General features: G+C 46.8%; 1 protein-coding gene across 1 annotated transcript in view; it reads right to left on the bottom strand.

Annotated features, from left to right (window-relative positions):
- Positions 1-21,162, bottom strand: part of LOC140386673 (ras-like protein family member 10B) — a 257,826-nt gene that overhangs the window by 74,436 nt on the left and 162,228 nt on the right. The window contains exon 3 of the mRNA XM_072469216.1: positions 20,104-20,228. Within this exon, the coding sequence (XP_072325317.1) occupies positions 20,104-20,228 (125 nt within the window). The remainder of the gene's footprint in view (positions 1-20,103; positions 20,229-21,162) is intronic.

Genomic DNA, 21,162 nt, shown 5'->3' with positions numbered 1-21,162 from the left:
GTCCGTGGTGCCCCCCCGCCCCCCTCAGGATCGGGGTGGCCTGGCTCAGACCGCCATTGCTGCAGTGTGTGGATATAAACACACCTCTCTGGTGTTACTTACAGGCTCCCGGCTGCTCACTGTGTCCTGCGAATGCTCAGAGACACTCTGGTCATCTGGGAGCACTCCCAGGCTGCCCCTCGGAAACCCTCAGACCCCAGCTGCATCATCAAGGGGATGGGTGTAGCCAAGTTCAATTAGGGGCCCTCCATGTGTTGACACTCATCAGAAGCACGGCACCACTGCAGAAAAGCAGGCATCAGCAGAGCTCATCCCAATCAAAGGACACTTTCACCATGTCCTTTGGAGCCTCCCTGGTTCTCTGCCCCTTTCAGGGCAGATACCTCGCCACCCCTGTGACCCCTGTGGATCACCAGCTGTCTCCTCCTGGTGAGGCTGGCAGCGCTGACTGCTTCTGCCACCACCTCCCAGGCGGTGTTCAGGATGGCAGGCTTGAGTCTGAAGCCCACCCTGGGGAAGAGGGTGTCCCTCTTTTCCTCACTGGCATGGAGCTGTGAGTCCACCTTGGGCTCCCGACCTCAGGGGCCGGTATTCTCTTTGTGGTTGAAGTTAGTGTGTGGTAAGTGGCGCGCTTATAAACAGCTCCAGCTGTCAGGCTCTTTGGTGCTAATTCCAGCCCCAGCAGTTACACAGTCCGCTGGGCCGGGAATCCACGATCAGATTTCCCGTGTCTGCAGTATTTTGCTTTCGATTATGCAAGCAGCAGCTCTTTAAGGTCGAGTATTGGAACCACTTTGGCTCGAAACAAGAGACAGATAACAATGATGGGAGTTGGTTATAGGCCCTCTAATGGCAGCTGTAGTGCTGGGCAGAGAATATGTCAGGAAATTGAGGTACATGTAGCAACGGTAACACGTAAATCACTGGGATTTTAATCTTTATAAAGACCGTGTAAACCAAATGTGTAATAATAATCTGGAATACATTCAATACATTTATAATTTGACATTTGAAGCCTCCACAAATGAGGGTTGACGTATACATGGACTATAAAATGAAAGGCCAGCATGGGTATGGGTGGTCGCCATTTTGAAATGTCACCAGTATCCAACGCTAAGAGTGGGCATATCTTAAACTTCGCCACATGGCCCTCATCGGCCACTTAATCCCTTGTGCCCAGTTATAAGCTACCACTGAGTAAAACATGCAGTTGTGTGGTGAAACTTTGAGGCTGACTACTAATGCGAGAACAATAGGACATGGCTGAAAAAGGAGGTTGTATTATACATTGTGTATAGACAAAACATGATTTTGGGGGCTGGAAAACTGGTGTTATCTTCTATATTGGGTTGACCTATATGCTGGGTCGACTGATTATGCATGATTTACCTTTACTATCTAGATGAGTATGTCAAGGAACAAACAAGGGAACAGGCTATTTTGGATCAGTATTGAGCAATGAGACGGGGTTATTTACTAACCCTGTAGTAAAGGAGCATCTGGTGAAGAGTAATCCTAATATGATAGAATTTTGTTTTAAATTTGAAAGTGAATCAGTTACTTCCAAAATGTAAGTCTTAGGCACAGATTTTTGCCACAATGGAGCCTCTCCATCACGGTGAAAATCCCAGAAATGGCCGGAAATTCTGTCTTGGCCCTTCCAAACACGCCGTGTTGCATTTTCACAGGGGCGGGAGTGGAGTCGGGTCAGAGTTCATGCATGTGCCATTTACAGAGGCAGATGGCCATTTAAATCATCAGCTGCCTCCATTAAAGTGAGATTTTGGTAGGCCAGGAATCTGAAACCTAGAGTGTGCAGATTAGACCAGGTAAGAGGAGATCTGAACTTGATGGATTCATTTGGGACCCTTTGGGATATGGTCTCAGGACACCTTCGAGAAAGGTAAGGCACCTTTTGGGATTGTTAGAAGTAAACCTGATGGTGAGTAAAATGTGCACAAACCCATTTGAACTGTTCATCTGTCAAAGAACTGTCAAGAAACTATCACGGAACTGTCAAGAGATACTATGTGAGTTGGCATGGAGGGGGTAAAGGAAAAGGATGATGGTGGGTGGCATGGGTAGGCATGAGGCTTTAGGCTATAAAGGACCATGGGGATATGTGGAGCGTAGGGATCTGAGAGGACTTTGGGGTTGGATAGAGTGGCATGGGTAGGCATAGTATGTACGAGGGGCCATGTGGTGGGTAGAGGAGCATGGGTTGGTATGGGGATATAAGGGGTCATGGGGGTGGATGGGGCATGAAGGTGACATAGTTGAAATGGACAACGGGTGTTTGTGAGGGGTGAGGGTTGGAAGGTTGTCTTTTGTTTTTTCATTTTAAAAAAATGTAATTCAACACAATGCTGGAGCACTGAGATAGGAGAACTTCAACCCCCCCCTCCCCCACCCCCCCTCCAACATCCCCCACCTTTGTAGCCAGCAGCTTCCGCGCTCATTCCGAGGGCTGCAGTCCTAACTTCCAATCCAGCCCGCTTCCCCCGGAATGAAAATCCAACCTCGGGGTGGTCATTTTAAAGGTCAAGTTCGCAGAGCCAGGGACCTCCCCGTGCCTGGGCACCCTCACCCATGATCAAAATTCCTGGACCTTAGATCTCAACAAAAAAAAACTCCAAGGGTACAGGGGGCAAATGGGTTAATCTAGATTTGGACACCAAATTGAATGATGCCATGGTTAGTTAGGAAATGGCAAACATTTACAGAATCAATTCATAATTTGCAATGGTTATAGGATTAAAAATGTGTAAAAAAGATCATGCCGAACAAAGAGAAGGTAAAGGATGTAATAAAATCAAAGAAAAAGGCTGATAATATTGCCAAAATTACCAGAGTAGCAAACCCGAAGATTATGAAGATTTTAGAATTCAGCAAAGGAAGACCAAGAAATGAATCAAGAAAGAGAAACTGTGATATAAGAGTAAAGTAGCAGGAGGCATAAAAACAGCTTGTAAAAGCTTCTTCTATAGACATGTAACAAGAAATTGAGAGCTGCTATAAAACAGATGCAGGGGAAATTATCCTGGGAATAAAGAGAGTGGTCGAGATATTAAACAAATATTTTTTAATCTGTCTTCATGGTAGAAGATGCAAAAACATTCTGGATGTAGCAGGGAACCAAGGGAAAAATAAAAACGTTAAGAAAATTAGTGTTCTTACAGAAACAATACTGGAGAAACTAAAAATCCGCAAACCCCCCTAAGATTTAGCAAGAAGTGGCTAGAGAGGTAGTGGATGCACTGGTTCTGATATATCATTCTTCTCTAGATTCTAGAGTACACCAAACATAATTACATATTCAAGGAAGGAGGAAGAGAGAAAAGAGGGAATAATATGCCACTTAGTCTGGTGTCAGTCATCAGGAAAATGCTAGACTCTATTGTTAAGAAGGTGATAGCAGGGCACTTTGAAAATCATAATATAATTGGGCAGTGTCAACAAGGATGTATGTAATGAAAATATGTTCAACTAATCCTGTTCGAGATTTATGAGGCTGTATCGAAAAGGGTGGATAAGGGGGCTCCAGTGGATGTAGCGCATTTAGATTTTCCAAAAGCATTTGATAAAGTGCCACACAAGGCGTTATTACACAAAATTAGGAAACGTTGGATTGGCGGTAATATATTAGCGTGGATAGAGGATTGGTTAATGGAAAGAAAACAGACAGTAAGAAGAAACGTGGCATTTTCGGCTTTTTGAGCAGTGACAAGTGGGGTGCCATAAGGATCGAGGGTTGAGTAATTTCAATAAGGAATTAGAGATAACTCTTGGGCTAAAGGGATCAAGGGATATTGGGGGAACTTGGGATCTGGGTACTGAACTTGATGATCAGCCATGATCATAATGAATGGCGGAGCAGGCGTGAAGGCCGAATGGGCTCCTCCTGCTTCTATTTTCTCTGTTTCTATGTCGGGAGTGGGAATTGAATTCACAGCTTTTGGCTCAGAGGGAGGGATGCAACACAACACAACCCCACCCCACCCCACCCTTGCTACTCAGGCCTCCCTTCAATGCCTTACCTAAGCAAAATAAAATTGCATTTGAGGGGTCCAACAGAAGCTCACCACACTCATTCCTGGGATGAGATTAAGCAAAGTAGGCCTATATTCCCTGGATATGAGGAGATTGGTAGATGATCTCATTGAAACATGCTGTATATTGTTCTTAAAGAACTTGACTGGATAGATGCTGGGAGGAAGTTTCCTGGCTAGGGAGTCTAGAACTGGGATTCACGAGGCAGGATTCTCTGGCATCCCAGCCACGAGTTTCACGTTGGCAGGAGGCGGCACGCCGTTCATTGGCAACGGGATTCACTGTTCCGACCGCTGTCAATGGGGTTTCCCATTGAAGTCAGCCCACGTCACCAGGAAACCCGTAGGCAGGGGTGAGCTGCTGGTGGGATCAGAGAATCTCGTCGCCAGCGTGCCTCCGGAGAATTCTGTCCACAGTCTTAGGTTAAGGAGTCAGCCATTTAGGACTGGAATGAGGAGAAATTTCTTCACTCAAAGTGTTGTCAATCTTTGGAATTCTCTATCCCAGGTAGCTGCGGATTATCAGTAGTTGAGTATATTCAAGTTAGAGACTGATATATTTTTGGGTACTAAGGGGTATGGGTATTGCATGGGAAGGTGTAGCTGAGGGTGTAGGTGCTTTTAAAAATCATGAAACCGGCATCGTGATTGCTGAGGGAGAGAGAGGGGGTACGGAAAGTATCCAACATCGCCATAGTTTGCTGACAGTCATACCGCTGGCCAGGGGGCATCCGCCAGGGCCAGGGGTATTAGCAGGGGGTGGCCAGGAGGTGGGCTGTGGGGTCGAGGCGGACGAGCATAGAACACCATTGCCGCAGCCAACAAGGCAACCATGCAGCTGCACACACTGCTGACTGCCCAATGTGACCTTAGGGCCACGGGTCGTATAGGTCTCCCCCCAGGCCACCCCCCTCGGTGCCCTCTGGCCCCAGCCGACCCATCAGCTGTACGGGAATGGTCCAGCACAACAAGTGCCATCTTGTTGGCTGGGATGAGTGTGTGAGGATTGTAATGTGTATATGCGGCTGCAGTTTGTCAGCCTCCTGAGCATCAATCACGGGCCTGGCGAATCCCACACTGTTTTTCATTGGAATCGATTGAGTTCCACGTTGCGCCGGTGCTAGCCCCTCCACAGTTGCCGAATCGATCCAGGTTCGGCGCCAGTTTTGCTGTCGTGAAAGTTCACGAATTTTGTGTCAGTGTCAACAGTTAGTCTCAGAAACAGAGAATCCCACGCCTCATGTTTTTATGAACGAAATCTTCCATGTGGTTTTCTGTAGCATTGACAGCACCAAGTGATGTGATCTACTGAAGATTGGAAAGTTACAGAAAGTTTGTTGTTTTGGTGGAGATCACCATTTGCCTGATTCAGCCCATGGACCAGGGAATCATCTACTGTATTAAACACCATTGTGCTTAGTTAATAAGGGGTAAGATCCTTAAAGAGAAGGACAGTAATACTGAATTGACTACAGTGTGGAATGAGAATCTTTCCAGAGTGTAGCTAATCTGCTGAAAGATGCCTGAGATTCAGACAATCAACAACCGAATGTCAGAAATGGAATGTGTGACAGCAGCAGATGGGATGTAAGAGAAATAATCCTCTCATCTGAAACACTTTTGTTAATGTCTTGTTCATTACATTGGTTGAGGTTTGTTAATGTCAATTGCATTGTAAAGATTAAGAGAAACAGTTGATTGGCATTCATTGTCTTTGAGCTTATATAAATAGGGGACCTCCTCGTAGGCTGGCTCCTTGGCTCGGCCTAGTGGGCCACTAACAAATCCAGGCAGCGGGCAGTCGAGGCTGTTGTTCGATCCGAATGTCTGTGCCTTTATTGTGGCTACGTTTGCTTCTGAGTGGCTTAGGGAGAGGGGGCACGCAGTGTCCACTGACACATTTCAGGCCTTCCTTGACGGGTGGGCGCTGCAAGGGCTGGGGTGCACCATCACCCCCAGATATGACATTTTGCTTTAATTTATTAAGTTTCCGTTACCCCTGTCAATTTTGTTTAGTGAAAGTGTGTAAATATGGGGATGCATCATCAGCCCTCAAAATTATTTTTCAATTTGATTAGTTAACTTCCCTTTCAAAATTTGACTTTTCTTACAGTGTCCCACTCTCGTCCATTTGTCAATTGTTTTTACCCATTTGTTTCATTAAAAGAGAATATAAATAGGGGATAGCTGGGACACTGGGTGAAATGGGTGGAGAGCTGCAAGACTGAATGAGTCAATAAATTCTCTTGATAAAGGAAAGCTCAGTGCCTTGCATTCAGCTTCCCCAACCAGCTAGAATGCTATTAACAACATTAGTGGCCATGACATTCCATCTGAAACTGATGGATGCTGAGTGCAAAGCAGACCCAAAATGAAGGAGCGGGAGACTATGAACAGGATCTGGGTGGCAAACAGATTATGGTAACCTCAGCCCATAGCTGTTCCGTGGTTCTTGCTTTGTGACTTGAGCGGTTTCCCAATATGAAACCCGACCTAAAGTCCCTCAAAAAGCTTGGTGTAGTCTGGTACAGATACCTCCTAAGAAAGAATCCCAATTTGAACACCAGTCCTTTGGTTGAAACATGCAGAACTGCAGCACAATTTTCCAAATTAGTGGGCAATTTAGCGGGGTCAATCCATCTTTTCTGCACATTATTGGGTTGTGGGGGTGAGACCCAAGGAAACACAGGGAGAATGTGCAAACTTCACACGGACAGTGACCCGGGGCCGGGGCCGAACTGGGTTCTTGGCGCTGTGAGGCAGCAGTGCTAACCACTATGCCACCGTGCCACCCCAATTTTATCATTTTTAACAATGTAGATTTTTAATAATTTAAAACTGTTTTAGCATTTAATATTTATTTTCACATTTTTTTGACTTTGCGACTTAATTGAAGCTAGTTGCATTGCATGCAGTCTTGTGCAGTTTACTGAATGATGATTTACCACAGGTTCAGCACAGTGGGCTAAACAGCTGGCTTGTAATGCAGAATAAGACAGCAGCGCGGGTTCAATTCCCGTACCGGCCTTTCCAAACAGGCGCCGGAATGTGGCAACCTTGGGCTTTTCACAGTAACTTCATTGAAGCCTACTTGTGACAATAAGCTATTATTATTATTCAGCTTCTCCTGTATAGAGTTCTGTAATAATAATCTTTATTAATTTCAAAAGTAAGTTTATATTAACACTGCAATGAAGTTACTCTGAAAATCCCCTAGTTGCCACACCACAGCGACTGTTTGGGTACACTGAGGGAGAATTCAGAATGTCCAATTCACTTAACCAGCATGTCGTTCGGGACTTGTGGGAGGAAACCGGAGCACCTGGAGGAAACACATATAGACACGGGGGGGCACGTGCAGAGTCCACACAGACAGTGACCCAAGCCAGGAATCAAACCCGGGTCCCTAGGGCTGTGAAGGAACAGTGCTAACCACTTTGCTACCGTGTAATAGCACTACTCTGTGATTTGAGCAAACCACATTGACATTCTTTCCAAATGTGGACTTGACAACATTATCCTCTCTCCACTCATCCTGAGCAAGCAATTGCTACTGGGGCTTTCGGCCAAGTAGAGAGCAAAACCTTTGTCATTCTTAGACCAGGGATCCAGTTGAATTATTTTGCATTATTTTAGGTTTGGACACTTCCTCCCGGAATGATAATAGGGGCACATTAGTCATAATTAACCCTGTGTCCTTTTCTAATTACTCCTTGTCTCCATTCACTGGGGATTTCTCATGGTCCAGGATTCTAGGACATTACCTTGTGCATTCATCTGATTGTTTTTTTTCTTGTGGTCCTGTTACTGTCAATTGCTTCCCTTTGCTCAGTTGTTGTATAATTTTACAAGCTCACTCAGTAACTCTCGGGCTTCTGTACCAGGATGTTGAGACATTTCTTGTTTGATCATTTCATGGCCGTGTTCTTGTCCTTTTTCCTTCTGCTGCCCCTCAAACGTAATACATCAGGAACATAGGAAATAGGAGTTGGAGTAGGCCATTCGGCCCCTTGACCCTGCTCTGTCATTCAACCATATCACGGCTGATCTTCTTTCATAAATCCATGTTTACTTGGCCCAGTCCTGCCATTATTTTCTAAGCGTCCAGTTATTGTATCCTCGAATAGATTTGAGCATTTTCCCTACTACTGCTATCAGGCAATTTGGTCTGTAGATCCCTGTTTTCTCTCCCTCTCCTTTCTTAAAACTAGGGTTATATATGCTACCTTCCGATCTGCAGGAAACATTCCACAATCCATAGAAGTTTGGAGGATGTCATCAAACGCATCTACCAATCTCCTATCTACAATCAAGCTGCATTATTTAAGCTGTATTATAACTGAATGTTTAGAAGAAAGACAGGCATTTATAATGCCTTTCACAACCTCTAGTTTGTAGGTTGTAGGGCGGCACGGTACCACAATGGTTAGCACTGCTGCTTCACAGCAGCAGGGTCCCAGGTTCGATTCCCGCTTGGATCACTGTCTGTGTGGAGTCTGCATGTTCTCCCCGTGTCTGCGTGGGTTTCCTCCGGGTGCTCCGGTTTCCTCCCTCAAGTCCCGAAAAATGTGCTTGTCAGGTGAATTGAACATTCTGAATTCTCCCTATGTGTACCCAAACAGGTGCCGGAATGTGGCAACTAGGGGCTTCTCACAGTAACTTCATTGCAGTGTTAATGTAAGCCTACTTGTGACACTAATTAAGATTATTATTAGACGTCCTCAAGCACTACACAGCTAAAAAGTATTTTTGAAGTGTAACCAATGTTGTAATGCAGGAACATGGCATTCAATTTGTGCACAGCAAGGTCTTCAATTCAGGAATTAGATAAATGATCAGATAATTTGTTTTGGTGCTGTCTGCCAGAATACTGTTGAGGACTCCCCCACAAATTTTGCGATGGGATCTTTTTTATCCACCTAAGAGAGCAAGTGGGGCCTCGATTGAACACCTTATCGAAAAGACAGCACCTTCAACTATGCAGCACTCCTTTAGCATTGCACTAAAGTGTCAGCCCAAATTAGAGCTCAAGGTCCTGAGTTGATCTCAAACCCACAACATTCTGACTCAAAGCATGGATTTATTTTTATTTATTCATGGGATGTGGGTGTCGCTGGCTAGGCCAAAATTCATTGTCCATCACTAATTGCCCTTGAGAAGGTGTTGTTAAGCTGCCTTCTTGGACCGCAGTACTTCAATGATGTAGGTACACCCATTGTGCAGTTAGGGAGGGAGTTGCAGGATTTTGACCCAGCTACAGTGAAGGAATGGTGATTTATTTCCAAGTCGGGATGGTGAGTGACTTGGAGGAGAGATTCCAGTGGTGCTGTTCCAATTTGTCTCCAGCCCTTGTCTTTCTCGATGGTAGTAGTTGTGGGTTTGGAAGGTGAAGTCTAAGGAGCCTTGGTGAGTTCCTGTCGGTGGTTCATGCTGCTGCCGCTGTGTTCTGGTGGTAGAAGGAGTGAATATTTGTGGAAGGGATGCCAATGAAATGGGCTGCTTTGTCCAGGATCGGGTTGGGTTTCTTGAGTGTTTTTAGAGCTGCACTCATCCAGGCAAGTGGAGAGTATTCCATTACACTCCTTACTTGAGCCTTGCAGATGGTGGACAGGCTTTGGGGAGTCAGGATGTGACTTATTCACCACTGGATTCCTAGCCTCTGATCCACCCCTGTAGCCACCATACATATATATATATATATATATATATGGCTAATCCAGTTAAGTTTCTAGTCAATGGTAAAGTCCCAGGATGTTGATAGTGAGGGATTCAGTGATGGTAAAGCCATTGAATGTCAAGGGGATGGTCATTGCCTGGAACTTGCGTGGCACAAATGCAACTTGCCACTTGCCAGCCCAAGCCTGGATATTGTCCAGATCTTGCTCCATTTGGACATGGACTGCTTCAATATCTGAGGAGTCGTGAATGGTGCTGAATATTACACATTAATCAATGAACACCCACTTCTAACCTTATGATGGGAGGAAGCAGTTGAAGTTGGTTGGGCCTATGACACTACCCTGAGGAACTCCAGCAGTGATGTCCCGGCACTGAGATGACTGACCTCCAACAACCACAACCATCTTCCTTCGTGCCAGGTATGAATCCAACCAGTGGAGAGTTTTCCCCCGATTCCAATTGACCACAGTTTGGTGAGGGCTCCTTGATACCACACTCGGTCAAATGTGGCAATGATATTAAGCCACTCTGGAGTTCAACTGTTTTTTCATTTTGAACCAAGGCTGTAATGAGGTCAGGAGCTGAGTGACCCTGGTGGAATCCAAACTGGGTATCTGTGAGCAGGCTATTGCTAAGTAAGTGCTGCTTGATAGCACTATTAATGACTCCTTCGATCACATTGCTGATGATTGAGAGTAGACTGATAGGACGGTAATTGGCCCGTTTGGATTTGTCCTGCTTTTTGAGTATAGGACATAACTGCGCAAAAGTAACATGATGATAAAAATACAAACAAAATTATCATAGAATTTACAGTGCAGAAGGAGGCCATTCAGCCCATCGAGTCTGCACTGGCTCTTGGAAAGAGCACCCTACCCAAGGTCAACACCTCCACCCTATCCCCATAACCCAGTAACCCCACCCAACACTAAGGCCAATTTTGTCATGGCGAATCCACCTAACCTGCACATCTTTGGACTGTGGGAGGAAACCGGAGCACCCGGAGAAAACCCACGCACACACGGGGAGGATGTGCAGACTCCGCACAGACAGTGACCCAAGCCGGGAATCGAACCTGGGACCCTGGAGCTGTGAAGCAATTGTGCTATCCACCATGCTACCGTGCTGCCCAAATACTGGGATTCATTTTTACAAAACAGTTTGCAAAGCAGAGAAGTTTTTTAAAAACAATATAGAATCTTGGTTAGACCGCACTTAGAATACTGTGCACAGTTTCGGTTTCTATGGGTGGGATTTCCAAAATTCCTGCCTAAAGTCAATAGATCTTTTGTTGTTCTGTTAAATTTTTCATCCCACCCATGGCATTTCCTGTGGTGAGCGGGATCCGAAAATGTAGGTCTATCTTACAACAAGGATATTGAAGCACGTGGAAAAAGCGCAAAAACATCTCAGAAGGACAGTACCAGAACTGAAAGGTTCTATCAGGAAAGAATGAACAGGCTGAGACTCTTTTCTCCAGTATGAAGAAACCTGAGAGGTGACCAAATCGAGACCGTTCCTCAGTACTATGAGATGGTAGCTCAAAACAACATCCAATGCTTCAATTTTACTGCTGCCACAGAAATCGTGCAATCTGATATTGTGCCTCGCACTTCTCCTCCCACCCCTCCTCCATTGCCTGTAAGGTCACACACTCTAAAGACTCAGGTACATTTGAAACAAATAGTGAAGATCAATAAACACTGACTGTACCTCTAACCTAAGTTGAGGCGAACACACTGTATACCTGCCTTGTGGATTATGAAAAAGCATTCTTCGGGTCAGCTGGAAAAAGCTGTTAAAAGTGCCGCAGGCGTTCAGAGTTGATTGGAGAAGTAGAAGAATGATTGCACATGGTACATACTGCTACAACCTGGACAGTATTTGGTGAAACTGAATTTAATGTTATCTGGCATGGGGATGGGACAAGGCTGACCACTATCAGCATTGTTCTTCCACATCCATGTGGAAGCCATGATCGAAGAAGCAGCAGATGAAAGATAGCAAAGTGGCAATGTAAGAGGTTATTTTGTGAAAACGTACCTCTTTGCAGCCCTTTTGTGTCCTCCCCACAACTTACATTTCTACCTCGCTTTGTATCATCAGCAAGCTTAAATACATTACTCTTCATTGAAGTTATTAATATAGGTTGTCACTAGCCGAGGACCCAGCACTGATTTTTGAGGTACTCTACTATTCACTGTCCGCCAACGTGAAAATGCTGGTACCACTGTCGTTTGCCATTAACATAAACATTTTGGACTCGAGAGTCAGAAGAACAAGTTCAAATTGAGCAGTTGAGAAATTGAGTGGACAGTCAATACAGACTGGCAATGATTTATAGATGAACAATTTCTAGTGTCTAGCATAGAAGATCTACAGGGACTAATGAATAAAACATATGAAATGATGAAAGTTTAGGGAATGAAAATTAATGTTTAAAAAAAAGGAAAGCTGTGAAGATTGAAAGAATTAATGGTGGGAAAGTAATATTGCTGCGACAGGTATCACAATTTAAATACTTGGGAAACATTGGCCAAGGATGGTTACTGTTGAAATAGCAATGGCAAAGAATGCATTCTCCAAACGTAAAGAATCAAGCAGCTTAGGAATGAGTAGGAACTTTAAAAATGGGATTACCAAGATTGTAATTTCAAATTTATTGTTGTACAGAGTTAAAATAGGAGCCTTGAGAAAATTCTGAAATGTAGGGCTGGATTCTCCGTTCCTGAGACTAAGTGTTGATGCCGGAGCAGGATTTGTGGAGTTCCATGACGGCAAAACTGGCACCTCATCTGGACTGATTCAGTGACTGTCAAGGTGCTAGCACCAGCACCACGTGGAACACAATCGATTCCAATGAGAAATGGTTGCCAGATTCGCTGGGTCCGAGATTGACACGCAGGAGGCTGACAAGCTGCAGCCGCATGTACACACTTCACTCCCCACGTGCACCACCACAGCCAACTAGATGGCAGCGAGGAAAGCGGAATCATGATTTGCAGGCGCCGAGCTAGAGACTCTCCTGGATGCCATGGAGGAGAGGCAGGCAACTCCATAAACTGGCCCCGGAAGGAGGCTACCAGCCGGCGGCGTTTGCCATGCCTGGGCACAGGTGGCAGACGCGTCAGCTCTGTGGGCAACACCACCCGGACCGGCCAGCAATGCAGGAAAAAATTGCACAACCTCCTCAGGGCAGCCAGGGTGAGTAGGCAGCACTGTGCTCCTGGCAGCAACCCCTGTCCCACACACCCACGACCACACTCCCCCTCCAACCCAGAGGGTGGCTGAATCCCCGCCCTGCACCACATGCCAGCACCATACCGGTCGCCATGGCCGGGTGCCCTTGCGACTGAAGCCAACAGATACCACCCCCCCCCCCCCCCCCCCCGGCTGCAAGATTGTCTAACACTGTGTGTTTTCTGGTCCCCCCCCCCCCCCCACCCCCCCCCCCCGCCCTCGGCCTGCATCCGGAGACACCCGGGAGCTCAAGTCCGGGGATGACATCGACTTCCTGTCACAGCTGTCTCCAACACCCCCGAGAGACACTCACCTTGATTGGGCACTTTAATGAAAAGGCTCCTGGGACACTATTTGGTGTGCACACACACAGGCTCCGGTACAGCAGATGGATGTAGGAACTCCCAAAGGGGCGGACAGTCTGGGGGCGGGCTGACCCCAGGGACTAGCTGTCGTCCAGACGGGTTTCGGGCTTCAGGAACGGATGGTCCCATCGATCGTGCAGATGCAGACGCAGAGCTAGAGACTGCATGAAGGTCGGCGAGCAGCCACCCCATGGAATAGCCCAGGGGCCATCGGGCACCCCGAGGGAGGAGGAGGTGATGAGGTCCATGCTGATGACTCCAGCAGGGGGGTGCCGGAACACTGCAGCGCCTTGGACTCCCCCTTTCTGGTGCATCTGGTGGGTAGCTGACAGAACAGGGTGGCAGCAACCTAAGCAGCAGCCTGGCCATTCCAGGCCCGGTCGCCCGAGAAGATGGCCGCCAAAGGGGACCCAGATCACAAAGTGGGAATCACAGCAGGCCACCTCCACTCCTGCTGCACTGTTTGGGGATTCACCTTGATATAGCGCTAGGGCCCGTAAGGCCAGAAAAGTAAACACCAGTTAAGTTGGCACACGTGAAGGGCGTAGTATAGCATTAGGGGCTAACGCACAAAGCTGTATATATTTGTTCACATTGAACACCCTTGCGCAATATTACAACCTGCCTTGGTGCTCTGACAGAAGGGTGTGAGGGTTGGGCTGATCTGAGTTGGCCGCAGAGGGGGTGCAGTATGTGGTAGGTGGTGAATGGGCAGGCATTGTGGGTGGGCTTGGCCCAGGGACCTCAGTTCACCCAACGGTCCAGTGGGTGGCGGCCGGTTAGGGGGGGAGTGGTGGGGTGGGGGCGCCCATACGGCCGGTGGCACTCAGCAGAAACAAGGTGAGTGGTCAGTGGGGTGCGCCGGAAGATAGCTGCCTTGCAGGCCGTGGCAATGGCGGTCTGTGCCTGGACACCCCGGTCCCATGGGGGTTACCCCGCATATGGCCCGTCCCCTGGTCAACCCCCCCATTCAATCCCCTAACCCCCCCCCGCCCTGCCCCCCCCCCCCCCCCCCCCCAGCCCAGCCAGTGTCCAATCTGGCAGCCCACAGTCGTGCCTCTCCGTGTTCTACCTCCTCTCTCTCCCTCACCAGCCACAGGACCTGTTTCCTGACTTTTAGAAGCACAAGTGTACCTCGGCGTCGGGAACTCCCCCGGCGGAGGCAGAGCATCGCAGGGGCCCCGGAGAATACCGGGTCAGGCCCGCTAATAATTTGCCAACGGTGTTTACTGGACGTGCGGAGTGGGACCCATTGACGCCGATGTAGAGGCACCGGAGAATTGTGATTTGCCGTAAACTCGTCGCCCGCCACATTTTTGGAGTCTAACCGATTCTCTACCCAGTCACCTTTTCCCGATTTTGGGTATAATTGGTGTTTTGTGGTGCGCAGTTTTCCTGAGGGGTAATTTACTGAATCTAGTTCTAATACTTGTACTGAGAGTACATTTCCTGTGTAGGAGCACAGTAACAAGTCCTTCCCCAAGACCAAGCCAGCAATCAGATTGTCCTATCCTTGTTGTCTATACCTCTGCTTGTCTGGTTGGTGCGTGCGGTTCTCTCTGTTATATATAACAATTGTCTGCAGTGATTTCATCAGAATAATGGCAGCGAGGCTGACCAGCTCATCACCTTCCCCATTGTCCTCAACAGTCAGCAGAAAGGGAGGCCTGGGGGCTTGCAGTAGTGATAGTTTGCACCCATGTGCAGGGCACCATTGCCTGTGCAAATGTTGCCATCAGAGGACCCCATCGTTACCTATGGCGCCAACCGCATTGGAAATCTGGAAACTTGAGTTAATTATGGGTGAATTGCCAGTAAATCAGAGTTGGGAAGCCATGACTTCAAACCCCACTCTGGAGACTTGAGTTGGAAATCCAGGCTGACTCTCCATTGCAGTGCTGAGGAAATGCTACAGTGCCTGGAGCTCTCAGGTGGAAGGTTAGAATCATGGAATACCTACAGTGCAGAAGAAGGCCCATCGAGTCTACACCAAACCTTCACATGAGCACTCTACCCACACCCTCTTCCTCCCATTCCCGTAACCCCATAACCTAAGCTGAACATTCCTGGAAACCAAGGGACAATTTATCATGATCAATCCACCTAACCTGCACATCTTCGTACTGGTTACACCAAGATGCCACCTGTCCTCTCAGGTGTGTCATGATATCCACATTAGCATATCATGGTGCAATCACACACACACTGATGGACAGGTAGTTGGACCAACCAACACACACACAACATCACAGCCAATCACCAGTGAGAGCACACGCACTGTAAAACAGGGAACACCACAGTTCCCGTTCATTCCACCAGGAGATAGCTCAGAGCACAGAGATCACAGCGTGCCACTCAGACATAGACCATGGCTGAGTGCCTCACTAAGATAATGATAGGGCTGGGTCCACAGGTTAACTGGTGAAATACGAACCACAGCCAGAAGTTATTAGTTATAATTGTACAAGACAATAAAACAGAGTTGTACCATCTACAACTGTGTTGGTTCATTTGTGTATCGGAACACCCAACACGACAAGGTGAATGTGACAGATCCTGCGGCAATATTCAAAGAAGTATTGGACAATTCTCTGAGGGTTGGATTCTTCCGCCCCACCCACCGGCAGAACGCCACGGGCAGGCCGCGGGCAATGGAGAAGTCCATTGACGTTGGGTGGGATTCTCCGGTCACCAGGTGAACGCAGCTGGAGAATCCCACCCTGTGTCCTGGTCAACATGTGTTTTCCAGGGCGGCATGTGGCGCAGTGGTTAGCACTGGGTCTGTGGCGCTGAGGACCCGGGTTCGAATCCCGGCTCTGGGTCACTGTCCGTGTGGAGTTTGCACATTCCCCCCGTGTATGCGTGGGTTTCACCTCCACAACCCAAAGGTGTGCAGGTTAGGTGGATTAGCCACGCTAAATTGCCCCTTAATTGGAAAAAGAAAAATAATTGGCTACTCTAAAGAATCCCAACTAACCACAAAAACAATGATCTCCTCATTTACTTCATTGCTCGCTGTCGAATTTTTAAAACATCCAAATGGGTGCTGCACTTTGAATATATAAATGTGATTACAGTGCAAAAGCACCGCATTAGTATTAGAGTGTCATGGACACTCTATGGTTGTGGACGATGCAATATAAATGCAAGTGCTTTCTATCTTCTTTCTCTTCTATCTGCTGATAAAACCAAACAATTTTGTGTCAACAAAAGGCAGAATCACATTGAAAGCTTAAAAAAAAACCCACAACACTGCAACACTGAATGACTATTTCCAAGGGGACATCCCTGAGAGTGTCCCTGTTCTCACTGGCTAGCACCTCCAGTGCTGGATCACATGAACAATGAGTGTACACTTTGGGCTGGATGTATCAGCTGTAAAGAAACACTGGAGTAGCCCCAGTGAACGCCCTCTTGAACTGACATCAGAATAATCAGGGACTCCGGGTCACCTCCTCGTCATGATTACATGCAGATCCTCTCATCCTAGACTCTAAAGGTGCCAAGGGGTATGAAGAGAGCGCTGGCGTTGAGGTGGAGGATGAGCCATGATCATGTTGAATGGTGGAGCAGGCTCAAAGAGGCTGAATGGCTGACTCCTGCTCCTATTTTCTATGTTTCCTACTGTTAGAAGAGGCCTCTTGAAGTGAGAAGCAGGACGAGTGTTGCCTCTCGAACCAGTTGCTGAAGGCTACGGTGCGATCTTTTCCTTCCATCATTGAAGTGGGGTTTTCTCAGCCCCTGTCATTACATTTTACAGCTTGAGTGTTGACATTATTGAAGGTTCTGAAATGAAGCCGAGCTCCTCTCACTCTAAAGGAGCCAGAGTTGACTAGACCTCTGGGGACAAATTGATCTATAACTCTGCAATTGAAGCTAGTCTCAGTAATGGTGGCCATCAAAGTTCCCTTGATCGTTGTAAAAATCCATTTGGTTCACTAAAGTTCTTTAGGAAAGGAAATCTGACGTCCTTACTTCGTCTGACCTACATGTGACTCCAGATCCAGGATTGACCCTTAACTGCCCTCTGAAATGGCCCGAGCAAACCACTCAGTTCAAGGGCAATGAGGAATGGGTAACGAATGCTGGCCCAGCCAGCGATCCCATGAAGGAATACATTTTAAAAACCTCCAGATGTCCCACAGCTCTTTACAGCCAATGAAGTACGTTTGAAGCAAAAACAGAACATGCCGAACAATCTCAGCAGGTCGAACAGCATCTCTGGAGAGAGAACGGGGCTAACGAAGTACCTTTGAAGTGTAGTCACTGTTGTAACATTGGAAACGCTGTTGCCAATCAATGTGCAGCAAGCTCATGCAACCAGAGGCATGATAATAATCAGATTATCTGTTCTAGTGATATTGGCTGAGATCTAAATATTGACCGGGTCAGCAGAGAGAACTCACGTGCGCTTTGAAATAGAACGGCATGGTAGCACAGTGGTTAGCATGGTTGCTTCTCAGCTCACCAGGGTCCCAGGTTTGATTCCGGCTTGGGTCACTGTCTGTGTGGAGTCTGCACGTTCTCCCCATGTCTGTGGGTTTCCTCTGGGTGCTCCGGTTTCCTCCCAGTCTAAAGATATGCAGGTTAGGTGGATTGGTTATGCTAAATTGCCCTTAATGTGGGGTTACTGGGTTACGGGATTAGGGTGGAGGTGTGGGCTTAAGTGGGGTGCTCTTTCCAAGGGTCGGTGCAGACCCGATGGGCCGAATGGCCTCCTTCTGCACTGTAAATTCTATGAACATGAATTTTTTTTATATCTATCTGAGCAGGAAGCGGAGGCCTAGGTTTTATGTACCATCTGAAAGGTAGCTACGCCAACAGTGCAGCACTCCTGTGATGCTGTATGGGAGTGCCAGTCTGAATTTATTGCTCAAATCTGTGGAGTGGGATTCAACCCTCCCACAACCTCCCGGCCCAGAGGTGAATGTGCTGCAACCGGTCATAGAGTCTTACAGCACAAAAAGAGGCCCTTCGGCCTATCGTGTCTGCGTCGGCCATCAAGCTCAACAGAGGCCTACACACAAGTGTGATGTTCTCTGTTGGGTCTATCAGGATGTCTTGAGAACGTACTGTGAACAAAGAACATCAAACTGAGTTATTGAACTAAGCTGATTTATTTACACTACGAAATTAAAGATTCTAACCAATCAACAAGGAATAAGTTATTCAATTAAACTATACAATATCTCTTACAATATTTCATTTCATTTCTTTTCATTTTCATTACAACAGAACTCTATGCTATTGTCGCCAGTTTAAATGGCTAACTCCCGATTAGAATGGCCAAACCCCGATTTAAAATGGCAAACGGAAGAGGCTGATGGGAAAATCAGCCAACAGGACTCAAACAGGCAGCTGCAGGCAAAACTGTGTATTTGCCTCTGGGGAGGCCAGACAGAATCGATACCTGTAGCCATCAACACAACAACACACCAGCCATCTGAATACTAATTAGCAATCCCTGGGAACAATACGCTACAAATTAGACACACAAAGCTAACCCAGACTTTTCGGCGCCAGCATGAGCCGACACAAAAGAGAGGTGAACGACCACCCCAAAACCGCCCCTCGATCAAGGAATCGCTCCAGCATTGGAGAATATCGAACCAAGTGATTGGGACGAAGTCCAATCACTTGGAACCAGGTACAGGGTCCGCCCCGAAAGGCTGGAAGCCCCTGGGGACTATAAGAATAGAGTCCAAGTTCAAATCAAACCTTCTTCTCCTCTCTGCACCCTTCGAGACCCTTCTGCTGACCTTCTACAACAGCTGCGAGAACCGTAAGTCTTACTCCAATGCTCGCTACGAGATAGGCACTCCTGACTATCGACCTGTACCCGCTTTGAATCCCGCAGGCTCAGAACCCATACGAAAGGCCATTGGTTCCCTGACCTGGTGGGCCATTTCCAAAGTTAAGTATTGGCCTGTTAGTTGTAGGAAGTAGTTTAGAAGTAGAATTAATGTATAAGTATTGATTACTGTATATAATAAATGTGCGTTGACTTAACTCTTACTAAGCGGTGTGTTGGATTATTGATCATTACTCGGACTTGAACCACGTGGCGGTATCAGAAAGATACCTGGCGACTCAAGAGCAAAGGTGATAGAACAAGAGCAATTAAACTAAGGCTAAAACGAGCAACATTTTGGCGACATCCTCACGGGACCCAGGAAGTGTAGAAGATTGTAGTTTAGTCGGGCAGTATGGTCGGCACGGGCTTGGAGGGCCGAAGGGCCTGTTCCTGTGCTGTACATTTCTTTGTTCTTTGTTCTTTTGTTGGGACCCGATCTAGAAGTGGAAAACCACTCCGGGAGAACCCAAGAAATTTGAATTAGAAACCAAATTGGAAACAGAAAACCACAAGTGTTCAAGCGGTTCTGATCAATAGTCATTATTCGGAAGTGTGTGTATGCATGCGTAACTAACAGGGCTATAAGGTAAAACTGATAGATGTTTGTTCAGAAAGATACCTGGCGACTTAAGAGCAAAGGTGATAGAACAAGAGCAATTAAACTAAGGCTAAAATGAGCAACACTATGCAACTAATCTATCTCACGCCTAACCACCTTCTCCCAGAATCCCAGGAGTCACATGATATTTATAAGACTGCTCCTTATCTCCATCTGGTGGTGAGAAGCATTATTATCTTATTGTTAACCCTGTGTATTCTTTACAATACACATATTGGTACAACAAGAGTCCTAGGAAGGGGAGTAGAGTGGATTAGAGAACCAATGAATATTTTGTTCACTTTAAACTCCTCTTACCTTGTGTCTAATATTTGTTGCCGAATTGTTTTGATGTATTCAAAGCTGTCAAAGCAGCAGATGTCATAAACCAGTATGTAGGCATGAGCGCTCCGCAGTCCTCGACAGCATGTGTCCGCCCATTCCTGGAAATGACATGCAAACTGGGATTAATCCATTAGATTCTCAATTACCTTTCCAGATCAAACATTAAAAACAAAACCCTTCTGAGGTCAGTGTCCAGTGTAAAGAAATTACAGGTCAAATAAAGGGTGATTGTTTCCAAAACACGCTTAACGGGACCTTGCCAAACCTTGCTTTGTCCTCCTATCACAGCTGTAACCATCGAATCCGAGATGATATTTTTGACTGGGAATGTAAATTAAATATTTCAGGAAGGACTCACAACTTCCCCTTTAGAATTCAAGCGTTATGAATTTAGGAATTCTAACTGGGGAAAATCCCCACCTAGAATGTGGCAAAAAAGTTAAATGTATTTTTTGTTCAAAATGTGTGCTATTCACATCTATTGTTTAGTTGGTATTTATAAATACAATGCAACAAAGTTGTACAGTAAGCATTATTACAAACAATGCAAAAGTGCTGTGCAGTCTGTGTGATTGGGGTTCATAGAATCAGAGCAGAAGGAGGCGATTCGGCCATTGAATCTGGATCAACCCTCTAAAAGAGCGCCCTACCCAGGCCTACGCCCTAGCACCCAGGCCTACACCCCAGCCCTAACCTTTTGGATACGAAGGGGCAATTTAGCATGGCCAATCCCCCGGACCTGCATATCTTGGAACACCAAGGGACAATTTAGTATGATCAATCCACCTTGCCTGCAAATCTTTGGACTGTGGGAAGAAACCTGAACACCCAGAGGAAACCCACACAGACACGGGGAGAAAGTGCAAACTCCACACAGGCCGTCGCCCAAGGTCGGAATCGAACCCAGGTCCCTGGCGCTGTGAGACAACAGTGCTAACCACTGTGCTGCCGTGCTGCCCATATTAAAATTGGTGCTGCTTGCTAATTATAATGATTTCTGCAAACAGTCAGTACTAACCATGTAGCTCATTG

This window comes from Scyliorhinus torazame, chromosome 12 (assembly GCF_047496885.1).
Source record: "Scyliorhinus torazame isolate Kashiwa2021f chromosome 12, sScyTor2.1, whole genome shotgun sequence".
Lineage (NCBI taxonomy): Eukaryota > Metazoa > Chordata > Chondrichthyes > Carcharhiniformes > Scyliorhinidae > Scyliorhinus > Scyliorhinus torazame.
This window is presented reverse-complemented; position numbering and strand designations above follow the sequence as displayed.